General features: G+C 44.7%; 1 protein-coding gene across 3 annotated transcripts in view; it reads right to left on the bottom strand.

Moving 5' to 3' along the window:
• The window catches only part of SLC44A3 (solute carrier family 44 member 3), a 94525-nt gene that overhangs the window by 63591 nt on the left and 18024 nt on the right, over positions 1-12910 (bottom strand). For all 3 annotated transcript variants that reach the window (XM_019919312.3, XM_004322417.4, XM_004322418.4), the window contains 3 exons: positions 4716-4876; positions 2969-3058; positions 1410-1534 (listed from right to left, as the gene is read on the bottom strand). In XM_019919312.3, the coding sequence (XP_019774871.2) occupies positions 1410-1534; positions 2969-3058; positions 4716-4876 (376 nt within the window). The remainder of the gene's footprint in view (positions 1-1409; positions 1535-2968; positions 3059-4715; positions 4877-12910) is intronic.

Consider the following 12910-nt stretch of genomic DNA (forward strand, 5'->3'; position numbering starts at 1 on the left):
TAGTGCAGGGCCCTGGGCGTAACAGGCGCTCAGTAAACGGTGATGGTGACGAAGAAGCTAGGGCTCTTATGAGAGCAGCTCCTCAGCAGCAGTCCTTGGTAGAGACTGAGCGGCAGTGACACGTGTGTTAAATGAACGGTGTGCGAGCCGTGGTGCGCTTCCTCACTCTGCTCTCACAGTCTGCCCCTTCCCTAGCCTTTCGCTTGGTGAAGAGCATTCCCCCGACCCTGGCATCGGCGGCCATTAATGGCTCAGTGTGTGAAGACAAAGGGAGCCCTGTGGAGGGCTGGGGGTGGGGGAAGGGGAGAAGCAAGCCCTCCCGGCTCCCAGCCCTTCTCCTCCCTGCCCCTAGTGCCAACAGCCCAGCACGCGGCCTGGGGTGCAGGGGGCCCTTTCTTCTCCAGCCTCCTGCACACGCCCTGGCTCAGCTCCGGGCCTGGTCCCGGGACGAACCAGGAGCTTTGCTTTATCGGATACTTGCTCACTGAGATGCAGTTCACGTGACAAACGCAAACCTGACGCCTCACTAGAAAGGAGAAAACGGGAAGCCTGTACCAAACATGAGAACCGAAGGATCCCCGTAGAGGAGAGAGCTGAGCTGGTGGGAGAATCTGCCCTTGCTGAAAGATTTAATAAGTGTGGAAACCCCGGCTGCCATGCCTGCGTGAAACAGTTAGCAAGCAACACACCAAAGGATGCCCGTGGGCCGCCTGAAATCAGTTCCCGACCCTTTCCAGGGCCCTATGATTCCAGAACTGCTATCAGCACCCGGGGAGGGACCAGAATGATTTTCAGTTGCCAACCACCCTCCCCCAACAACCAGGATCTCCAGGCTCAATGCTCTCTGTTTGCCTGCTCTCAACTAGGGAATTCACCAAGGAGGCGGCGGTTCTCTCAAACCAACTTAGCCTAGCAGCCGCACGTCTGGAAACAAAGGGCTCTCTGTGTTCAAGGGCAGTGCGAGTTGTCACAGCCTTGAGAGCAGAGCATCCACTGGCTAGAGGGGTGGCGACTCTCCGCAAACCAGGAAATGGGAACTGCTGTATGTCTGGCTCCCTCTCCGCGCTGCGGCATCCCCCCTATAGCCGCCTGTGGGTGCAAGCGGTTCTACTGTGTTCAAGGGTAATGAGTCAGCAAGGGTAACGAACCAACCTCTGAGATGGCGGACGTGACGGAACGAAGTCAGAGCGTTTACTCATCTTTTTTAAGGCTGCAATGCATTCCTATGTAGGTATCTCAAATAAAACACAAAGGCACTAGACATGTGTCTACACTCACTACACTAACATGTATATACATTCTGCAGTGAAAGAAAACAAGTGCTCGTTGCTTTTTGGTTAAAATCTAATTATTTGGATTTCAGAGTTCTGCCCGGCTACTTGATCTACTGCTGGAAGGGTGCTTCTTACCGTGATAACTGTAGACACAACAGCAAACCCCAGCAAACACTTCATGTTCTCCCTTTCTGTGTCCAATTCTGTGCTGAGGTCATTAGTGTAGTCATAATACAGCCACCATAAGACACCACAGACAACTGGAAAGCAAAACACCAGCAGAACTCAGCGCGCATGCCATGAGGTAAGCACCCGCCCCTCCCTTCACACCAGGCGGCCCTGCTCAGGCAGTGGGTCCCAAACCCCTGGGGCTTTGCAGGCACTGACCGGCCCTCTGAAGCAGCTGGATGGGGCCAGCTGAGGACCTGCCAGACCTGGGGTGGCTGCCTGTCTCTGGGAGACGCAGGGAGGTAACTCCGGAACACAGATGTGTCCTGTCAGCCTAGCCCATGGGTGGGGCTGGGTGTGAGCAGGGAGGAAACCACACTGACGGGATGGTGAGAGGAACAATATTAGAGTCTAAAGTCTAAAATTTCCAAGTGAGCTCTGCGGGTGACAACTCTAGGGGCAGCCTGGATATTGGCTTGGCACCTACAAAACTGGGCAGACGCCTCGACATTGCACATGCTCTGCATTTAGGTACTCAGTACCACCTGCAGCGCATCCACAGTGACGACAGGGAGGTCACAGTCGTCTTTACTAGCCGTAGGTGGGGAAGGCACCCTCACAAGCCATAGTGCGTGTCCTCCAGCACCTGCACGCTGGGCACCTGTGATCTGCAGAACTGACTGTTTAGGGGATGAAACTCCTACGGTCATGCCAATTATTAAAAATTAAAATATCCTATACTAGTTCGGAAACAGCTGCTGCCTTGAGCTCCCTGCATGCCTCTGCCCCTCGGAACTTCTTCCCCGACAACTTCTGGATGGATCCAGGATCCAGCACTGAAAAGGAAAACAGTGGGCACCGGGCAGGGTCTCCGGGACCCTGCCCCAGCTCAGGGCCTGCGTCTCTTCAGATTGGCCGGAGCCTTTGCATGACAATGTGGGTACCCACGGGTGATGTGAAAATTCAGAAGACATCCTTTAAAGCAACGGTCCCCAACCTTTTTGGCACCAGGGACCGGTTTTGTGGAAGACACTTTTTCCACGCACAGGGTGGGAGGTGGGGGGATGGTTCAGGCCATAATGCGAGCGATGCGGGGTGGGGGGGGATGGAGAGCGGCAGATGAAGCTTCGCTCCATCGCCTCCTGCTGTGCAGCCCGGTTCCTAACAGGCCTCGGACCCGGGGTTGGGGACCTCTGCTTTAAAGGGCTTCCAACAGGCATTGGAACTGACTTTTAATGGTGTGGAAACCAGTACCACTCACCTGGCCAGCTCATCTGAGAGGCGGCACAGTGCAGAAGAGACAGAAGGCTGAGCAGGAACTCTGCTGTGATCTGTGAGACAGAAGCAATCCTGTGGTCCTCCCTGACCTCTCTGGGCCTGGGTCTCCTCATATGTAACATGAGGGAGTTGGACGAGAGACTCTCTAAGACCCCATGTAGCTCAGCAATGCCAGCTTTTAAGTTCTACACTTAATGGAAAGGCTTTTCATTTAATCAAGAAGAAATCAATCAAGTGGAAATACTTACACAGCAATCCCAAAACAATCAGTGCAATGAAAATGTGAACCAGAAGGGAGGTGATGAATCGGAAGGTGAACATCATGGCCAAAGACAAGGCTAGAAAATTAAGCAAAACATATAAATTCTAACAAGCACCAAGGCATGAGGGGGATGATGATGGGGCTGGAACGCCTAAACCTTCCAAAAGAGTGAGGGCTGAGGACTTCCTTCAATCTCTAGATATCTTGGACATCTACCAAACAAAAAAACAAGACACACCAGGCCCCTCTCTGAAGCATACACAAGTTAGGTCTGTGACAGTGCCACTTCCTGAAAGTGCTAGCATTCTTCTTGACTTAAAAAAAATTTCTTTTAAAGCAGGTATTATTCCCAAAAAACCCTAAACTTTCTTTTTTTCTTTTAAGTCCAAATGAACCATCTAAAATTTTTTATCAAACTTAACTCTTTTGATTTCATAACTTATCTAAAGATCTAATTTTGTGTTCTCAGATACTCTCATTGAATATGAAAGATGAATGCCTTTAAAAATGAAAAATTTAAGATTATAAGATGTATGTATAAAAATCTGCACATCAGTTTCCAATTCGGGGGTTTTTAAGCCTATGAATTTATTCTAAGTACTTCAGTGAGTTTATAAATACTATATTACTTTTTTTTCTAAACAAGAATTCAAGATTACATATAGATATTTGGGTGTAGTGGTTAAGAATATGGGTTTAGAATCAGATAGGTCTGGGCTGAGTCTCAGCTCTGCACCTCTGCTTGGCCAAGCCTCAGACCTCTCTAAGCCTCCGCTTCCTCTCCTGCAAACAGTGATAGGGTTCTGATGAGGTTTAATGTGTTAACAGCAAACAGGATGTCTGGCCCATCTGGGTCATAAGAAGTCTGGAAGTTACATAACGGTGGCTAGTTAAGCATCCCCAAGCATTCAGGAATTAGTAACCTTTAGGTAATGAAATTATGGAAAACTCAATCTGTAAACTGGCAAAATTATGTTAATGGCTGATCAAAGAGTTTCTTTCAACCTTCCAAGGTTGGGAGGCAGCCGCTGTAAATAACGGGGTAAATAAGAGGCCACTACTATTGCCTACAGCAGCGGAGAGAACTAATTCGTTCAAAGAGAAGGTCGACTCTTAAAGGAGCTCATCGAGCTGAAATAGCAAATGGGAAGTCAAATGGTGACGAGCGCCTAGGGGGCTGCTTCCAGAAAGGCCGGGAAAAGGCATGATCTGGCTCAAGACCTTGACCCTCCTACAACCCAGCAGGCCTGTTCCTAGGAGGAGCTGGATACATCAGGCCAATGCCCTCTGATGCTATACCCTCTATGTTATATGCAATGATGCACACACCACCTTCCCTCGCTCACCAAGCAGCCTTGTGATCGGGCTTGCCTAGGGGAAGAGGGCACACGGGCCAGAGGACGTGCGTTCCTGGTACTTATCATGGCCAGTTCACAAAGTGGCAATCTGCTCTGCACATCCATCCTTATGCAGAGCTGAGGGGCAGGCCCTGGAACGCGGTCACTCTCTAAGGCAGCCCCACCTAGTGAGGCCTCGGGGGAGAGAGCCAGCTGGCCTCTCCCCAGTCTTACTGCCCCCTGCTCCACTTGAACCTGAAACACTGAAAATAACTACAAAGAAAATATATGAAGTTTTATATTTAAGTCAAGAGGCTAATTTCCATTGTACAACATACATAAGTGCTAGAAACTTTGGTATAAATAGTCACTGAAATAAAATTAATTGAAAATTACCGAAGGCGAGGACACAGAGACCGAGGATTGTGTCTCTTCCTGACATTATTCCACTTAGAATTCGATGGAGGGCGTCAACATCATTGATCAAAACAGATGCAAACAGGGAATAACACTCAGGAGTTTGAGGGATGCATCGATTAAACAAGGGAAAAGACTTGCTAAAAAATAAAAGAATAAGTGGCAAAGATGTTTACTTAATTACTTATCTTAAAAAAAGATGTTTACTTAAAATTCTCAGCAACCAAAATGTATAAGATCTACAATAATAAAAAGAAGTTTAACATCTTGTTTGCAGTCTACACCTTACAAAGCCAGGCATCTGTGCTGCCACAGTGTTCAGCTGATGCCCGGATGGGAAACTGATTATGGAGACCCATAGACACCAGGAACCTCATCTTGGGGAGTGACATTGCTGACTCTCATGTCTGGAACCTCATCTTGGGGAGTGACATTGCTGACTCTCATGTCTGGAACCTCATCTTGGGGAGTGACGTTGCTGACTCTCGTCTTGGCCCTTCCTGGATAACAAACTACCAACTCCAACGCAAGAATCACATTTCTTTTAGGAACTATTAGAGATAAGGACTGGCTCAATCAAAAGCTGTACTAATGAAACCACCAGCTTTATTTCTATCCTCTTTAAGAAGACGTAAAAGCCTTGAGAGTTTTGTTACAAACAGAGTGAGTGCTTAATAAATGAGTGATAAATGTATGAATGAAGCTGTGGTTGATAACTGCCTTGGGTAGATGAAAAAGCTGACCTCTTTTGGGGCCCTTCCTGAAATGGAAAAATGCCCAGGAATGTTCATCCTAATGAATCCTAATGAGGCCACACATACCTTCACAGCATCCTGCTCTTCTTTCCTTCTGTGGGCCCCAAACAGTGGAAATAATCCTGATCCAAGAAGTGCTAAATTACCTGACAAGTTGCTAAAACATTAGGCGGTCGCCAACGTCGCATTGCCATGAAGGTAAAATGCCTTCTGAAACCCCAGGGAAGCTCAACACAGAACATACAGCAGGATCTTTCTCAGGAGTCACAACAGTATGTGAGAGTTCCCGAGTCGCTGAATGGTGATTTAAGAGAACAGTAATACAACCGAGCCGTTGTTTTTTTTACATTAAAAATTTTGCAAGGGTGATACATTCCCACAGCTCAGATTCCAAAAGGTGCAATAGGATAAACTGTGAGTAACTGCACTTTCTTCTCCTTGGGCCACGGAAATACATTTCCTCACAGGCGACCGTTGTTTTGGTTTCTTGTATATCATTCTAGAGACGTTTTTAGCATACACGAACGTAACAGGAAATTTAAATAGGAGTCTGCTGCTGGGGCTCAAAGAAAATAAAAATTATATCCCCAAACGAGATGCCAGACCCCACCAAGCAGGGCTTGTCAAAAGACAGGTAGGAGAAAACTGGTTATTCTCTTAAACCTTCACCCACACTGAATATAAGAGTGTTGGAAGTTGGAGATTAGAAGAGCATTTTATAAAATAAACTTTTAATTTTGGAATAACTTTAGTGTTACTGAAAAATTGCAAACATGGTACAGAGAGTTTCCATGGACCTTCACTCACCTCCACCTAATGTTAACATCTGACATAGCCACAGTACATTTGTGAAAATTAAGAAATCAACATTGGTGGGCTTCCCTGGTGGCGCAGTGGTTGAGAGTCCGCCTGCCGATGCAGGGGACGCGGGTTCGTGCCCCTGTCCGGGAGGATCCCACATGCCGCGGAGCGGCTGGGCCTGTGAGCCATGGCCGCTGGGCCTGCACGTCCGGAGCCTGTGCTCCGCAGCGGGAGATGCCACAACAGTGAGAGGCCCGCGTACCGCAAAAAACAAAACAAAACAAAAACCAAAAAAAAATTGGTGCTACACTATTAACTAAACCACAGTCTTTATTTGGAAGTCACCATTTTCCACCAATTCCTTTTTCTGTTCCGGGATGCCACACTGCATTTATTTGTTGTGTCTCTCTTGGTTTGTGACAGTTTCTTAGTTCTTCCCTATTTCTCATAACTTTGACACTTTTGAAGATTCATGGTCAGGTATTTTATAAAATGTCCTTCAAGCTATAGAATGACCCTCACATTTTCTCATGATTAGGCTGCAGTTATGGGTTTATAGGAAGAAAACCACAGAGGCGAAGAGCTATTCTCAGAGGATCACATCAGGGGACACGACAGCAACATGACCCCACTGCTGAAGTTGCCCGAAATCACTTGGTTAAGGTGGCTGGTACCTGCCAGTTTTCTCCACTGGAATGTGACTATTTTTCTCTTTCTACACTCTGTTCTTTAGAAGTGATTCACTAAATCCAGCCTGCTCTCAAGAAGAGGGAAATTAAGTTCCACCTCCTGGAGGAGGAATATCTACACACATTATCTGAGATCCTCTGTAAAGATTTATCTCCTTTCTCCCATTTATTTATTTACTTAATCAGTCATTTATTTATATAAGTATGGACTCATGGATATTTACTTTATCATCAACCCTAGTACGTAGCTTCAAAATTGCTAAATAGTATCCTGTGAGAAACAAATTTACCAACTAGAGCACAGTGTTTATGTACAGTATTTTAAATTTTTTGGTGGTTTTTTTTTTTTGGCTTTAGCTTACAGTATGTAGTCACAGGGTTATTTCCCAAGTTACCTAGGCCAGCTCCTTTTCTCTCTACCCCCTTCAGTTAGGTTATGTCACACATTTATAATAAGTTGAATTCATTTGTTGTAGTCTACATTTTAGCCTGAGATCTCCTGATACCTTGGTTGATTGTATTTTTTATTTGGATACAGTTGACTGTGTACAGGTGTTGGCAAGCGCATAGACTCACGTACAAGAGCAATTCTAAAGAGATGTTTTTGTTTTTGTTTTTGTTTTGAGAGAGAGAACTGCCATGTGAGTCTATCGCTGTCCCTTAGGGTGAGGGATACTACTCCTAAGTCAGATGAGAAGTGTTTCCTGGAAAACTCAGAGGCTTTACAGACCTTAACCCATGGGTTAAGGTCTGAGCCCTGAGAACGGGGTGGGGCTGGTGTCCAGGAAGGCTACATGGACGACTGTGGGGACCTCAGCGGAAAGAAGCTGTGCGTAGCTGCTCAGTGCCTCGGGAAAGGGGAAGGAAGGCCCGACCAGAGGAATAGGGAAACGATCAGCCAGGGCAGAGATGCACTCGACCATGTAAGGGGCACTGCTGGTGAGAAAGCCCATTGGTGGAACTTTCCAAATAACCCGAAAAGTGCTTCATGGAGAAAGCTGGCTGGAACATCTCCCAAGCCCAGAAGACTCATCCTAGAATCAGTACTAGTCAAGTAAAAATGCTCCTGGCTCCTTCTGTCTTCTCTTCACTTTTGGTGTGCCAGCCCCAAGAGTCAGAAGCCCGTTTTAGCAAAGCTGGGAAAGGAAGGGGTGAGGAAGTAGGAGAGGAGAGAGAAGCAGAGGATTGCACCTCCCCTGACCCAAGCCGTCCCCCTGCTCCTGACCCAACCTGGGGGACGGAGAAGCTTCAACTTCCGGTCAAGTTTGAAGTCTGTCACACTGCGCTGAACATTTTAATTCCTGAGTTGAAAGTGTCTTTTACCACTTAAAGTGACTGAGTCCTTACTACCTAAAAGTAACCAGAGAAGTCTTGCGAACTGTGTTTTCATTCAGGGGCAGAGAAAAAACTAGTCTGGCTGAATAAATTTAAAGGGACAGAGAAACAAAACTAGAGTAGCTTTCTAACTACATCCTATAGGTTATGTTTGATGTAATGATTATACAGGCAAATATACACACACACACGTATACATACTTATATGTATATAAACACATAAGTCACACTTACGATATTTCCTTTTTATGGAAAAGGTGGTACACTGCACACTGCTTTATAGTTTGCTTTTTTTTTTAACTTAATACATCTTGTAGCTCTGCTCATATTAGAATATAAGAGATTCCTCTTATTTTTACTGAGGTAAAATTTACATATAGTGAAATGTACAGATCTTAAACATACAGTTAGTGGCTTTTGACAAATACATATGTCAATGTAACCACCAGCCCTTTCAAGGTGCAGAACAGCTTTTTTACCCCAGAAAGTTCCCTCATGCCCCCTTCCAATCAATTTCCATGCCTTTACAGGCACTATTAATCTGATTTCTATAACTAAACATTCGTTTGGGCTCTTGTCTAATCCCATTTAAATGGAATCACATAGTATGCACTTTTCTGTGTCCAGCTTCTTACACTCAGCTGTCACATGTATCAGCAGATCATTCCTTTAACTGCTGAGTACTCTTCCACTGTATGAATATACTACCACTTGTTTGTCTAGTCTCCTGTTGATTGCCATTTGAGTTGTTTACAGTTTTGAGCTATTAAAAATAAAGTTGCTATCCAGGACCTACTGTATAGCACAGGGAACTATATTCAATATCTTGTCATAACCTATCATGGACACCTGAAAAAAAATATTTATATACATACATATATATGTGTGTATAACTGAATCACTTTGCTGTATACCTGAAACACTGTAAATCAGCTATACTTCAGTTAAAAAAAGATGCATCATCATCAGTTTTAAAAAGCTGCTAGCAACATTCGTATATGTCTTTTTAGGGACCTACATTTTCATTTCTCCAAGTAACTACCTAAAAGTGGAATTGTTGGGTCATATGGAAAGCGTATGCTTAGCTTTATAAGAAGCACCAAACTTTTTCCAAAGTGGCTGCAGCATTTATATCCCACCAGCAATGGCTGAGACTTCTAGCTGTTCTACCTCCTCACCAGCACTTGATATGGTTCACCTTTACAATGGGAGCCCTTCTAGTAAGCATGTAGTGATATCTCACGGTATTTTCGATTTGCATTCTCCTGATGGCTAACAATGGTAAGCATCTTTTTATGTACCTATTGGCTCTTTGTTTATCTTCTTTTGAAAAGTGTCTGTTCAAGTCTTTGGCCTGGTTTTATTGGGTTGTTTGAGTTTTTGTTATTGATTTAAAGTAGGGATCAGTCAAATTCAGCCCACCATCTGTTTTTGTACATGAAGCCTTATTGGAGCACAGCACAATGCATTTCTTTATGTATTTTCTATGACTGCCCTTGCCCTGCACTGGCAGAGTTAAGTACTAGTGGCTCCTGAGATGATAATGCCCGCAAAGCCTAAAAATCTACTATATGGCCCTTTAAAGAAAAGGATTGCAGATGCTGATTTAAAGAAATTCTTTATATACATATTCTGGATTTAAGCATTTGTCATATAGACATACTGTGAATATTTTCTCCAAGACTGTTGCTTCTTTCTTTTTTTTTGTTTTGCATTTTCTTAACGGTATCTTTAGATGAATAGAAGTTTTTAATTTTGATGAAGTCCAATGTATCATTTTTTTTCTTTTATGTATAGTGCTTTGTGTGCCCTCTCAAATTTTTGCCTACTTCAAGGCGGCAAAGATATTCTTCTACTTTTCTTCTAGAAGCTTTATAGTTTTAGCTTCTTAGGTTTAGGTCTAGGATCTATCTAAAATTAGTTTTTGTGTGTGGTATAAGGTAAGAGTCCTCAATCAAAATGACCAAGTCATTTTCCCCCATGTCTTCCCACTTATTTTAGCACCATTTGTTGAAAAGTCTTCTTCTCCCCATGAAATTGCCTTGCCACTTTCACTAAAAATCAATTGGCCATGTATATGTTACTCTATTTCCGGGTTCTCTATTCTGATCCACTTATCTGTCTATCCTCATTCCAATACCGCACTGTCTTAATCACTGTAATTTTATAATAACTTTTGAAATCAGGTGTTATGAGCTCTCTAACTTGGTTCTTCTTCAAGTTTTTTTTTCTTGTGTGTGTGTGTGTGTGTGTGAACCTATGTCTTTAGCATTTTCTATAATTTTTAGAATAAACTTGTCAATTTCTACAAAAATTATATTGGGGCACTGTGTTGAATCTATAGAACAATTTAGGGAGAAGAGACATCCTAACAATATGAAAACTTCCAATTCATGAATTAGGTATATTTCTCTACTTATTTAGGTGTTCTTTAATTTCTCTCAGCAATGTCTTATCAAAGTTTTCAGTTGAGGGCTCAAATGTCTTCTGTTAAATATATTCCTAGTTATTCTATACATTTTTGATAGTGCTGAAGATGGACTTCAAAATTATTTCCTAATTGTTTGCTGCTAATACATAGAAATGTAACTTGACTTTGTAGTTTGCAGATTTGCTAAATTCACTAAGTAATTATTTTGTAGATTCCTTTGGATTTTCTATGCAAACAATTAGGTCATCTATTAATAAAGATGGTTTCGCCTCTTCCAATCTATTTTTTTCCCTTACTTTATTGCAATTCCTAGGACCTCTACTACAGTGGTGAGTAGAAGTGGTAAGAGCATATATCCTTGCCTTGTTTCTAATTTTAGGTAGAAAGCATTTTATAGTTCACCATTATGTATAATATTAACTACAGACTTCTCATAGATGCCCTTTATCAGACTGAGAAAGTTCTCAGCTATTCCCAGCTAGTCTCTTATTAAAAAAAAAGAGCTAAATAGTGTTACATTAAGTGATATACCATTATTTATTTAAGCAGCCCTCTATTGAAAGCCATTTAGATTGCTTTAATTATTTTGCTATTATAAACGCTGCAGTGAATAACCTTATACAAATGTCATTTCACACTGGTACATGTATACCTGAAGATTAAATTTCTAGAAGTAGAAATGCTTGATTAAAAAGTGATGAATGTAGGGAGGGGGATCAAGATGGCAGGGCAGGAGAATGCGGAGCTCACCTCCCCCCACAAACACATCAAAAATATATCTACATGTGGAGCAATTCTCATGGAAAACTAACTGGAAACCAGCAGAAGAACTCCTATACCACCAAGGTTGCAAGAAAGATTTCTACATAACCAGTTGGGACAGAAAAGGCACTGGGTTGGGACCTGTGCCCCTGAGAAGCAAGCAGGTCAAGCCACAATCTGGGCATCCGAGTCCTGGGCTCCTGTGTGGAGAAGACAAGCCCCCTTTCCTGCTGGAAAATCTGCTGCGACAGACAGAAGGGCTAGAGAAGCCTAGACTCTGCTTGCAAGGAGTGTGCGACTGCTGTCTTGCTGACAATCAGGGTGGAGAGAGCCATGCACGGATGGCTGCTGCCTCGTCGCACTTCTTAAACAGAGGGGGCAAACACCCTGGCCCTGCTCATTCCACACCACAGTCTGCTGCGAGATTAGGGCAAAGATTCAGGTTAGCTATGCAGAACCAGACCAGGTCACCTGGGGGGTGATCCAGGGGAAGCCACAGAGGCCATTGCACATGGATGGGGCGAGTGGAGCCATAGTGGCCACTGTCAGGGTGAGCACAGGGAGGTGCCACAAGAGCACACAGAGGCTAAGGGCTGAATCTCGGGCAGACAGGCCCTGGGAATTCATCTAGCTACACAGAGACAGCCCAGAGGGCCTGGAATGCGGTCCAGGTGGGGCGGTGATGGCCACCGTCAGTGCATTCAAGAGTAGCAGATTATCTCCCAGTGAGAGCACCCCAGCTAAGCCCACTTCACACCACAGCTTAGCCTAGACCTGGGGCAGACAGGTCCTGGTAGAAAACTGGCACCGAAGCAGCATAGATGGCAGGCAGGAGCATAGCCACCTAAACTCCTGCAGCCACAACGTCCTGACCTGCAGCCCCAGCCCACTCCACACCACAGCCTTGCACTAGATATGGGATGAACACAACAGAGAAAGGGATGCGATCTTGGGCTGCTTCTAAGCAGAGTCATGGGGGCCCACAGGTCCTCTGTGACCGCACGGGCCTCACTTGCTTTAGTATTCACCTCCCTAGGGGTGGGGCACGCACTCAAGAGCAATAGAGCCTGACTGAACCTGACCTTCAGGGCTTCTAATCCAACAACTGGGGAGCAGACCCTGCCCCTGACAGGGTGACAACAGCCACAGAACAGAAGGGAAGCCCCACCTCATATCCTGCACAGGGTCTAGAAACAACAACACGAACTACACCTCCTATCAAGGGGATAATGGCCAGCAAACTCTGAGGAAAGACCTGGCTGGCAGCCATACCCAAGCCAGCAACTTGCACCAAAGACACTGGACATGGACAGTCTACACAGAGATGCTCCCACATAAAAACACCCCTTCAAGACCACAGTAGATAATTGTGTCTCCTAGATTTATAAAGACAGAGAAAGT

Source organism: Tursiops truncatus, chromosome 1, assembly GCF_011762595.2.
Source record: "Tursiops truncatus isolate mTurTru1 chromosome 1, mTurTru1.mat.Y, whole genome shotgun sequence".
In the NCBI taxonomy this organism is placed as follows: Eukaryota; Metazoa; Chordata; class Mammalia; order Artiodactyla; family Delphinidae; genus Tursiops; species Tursiops truncatus.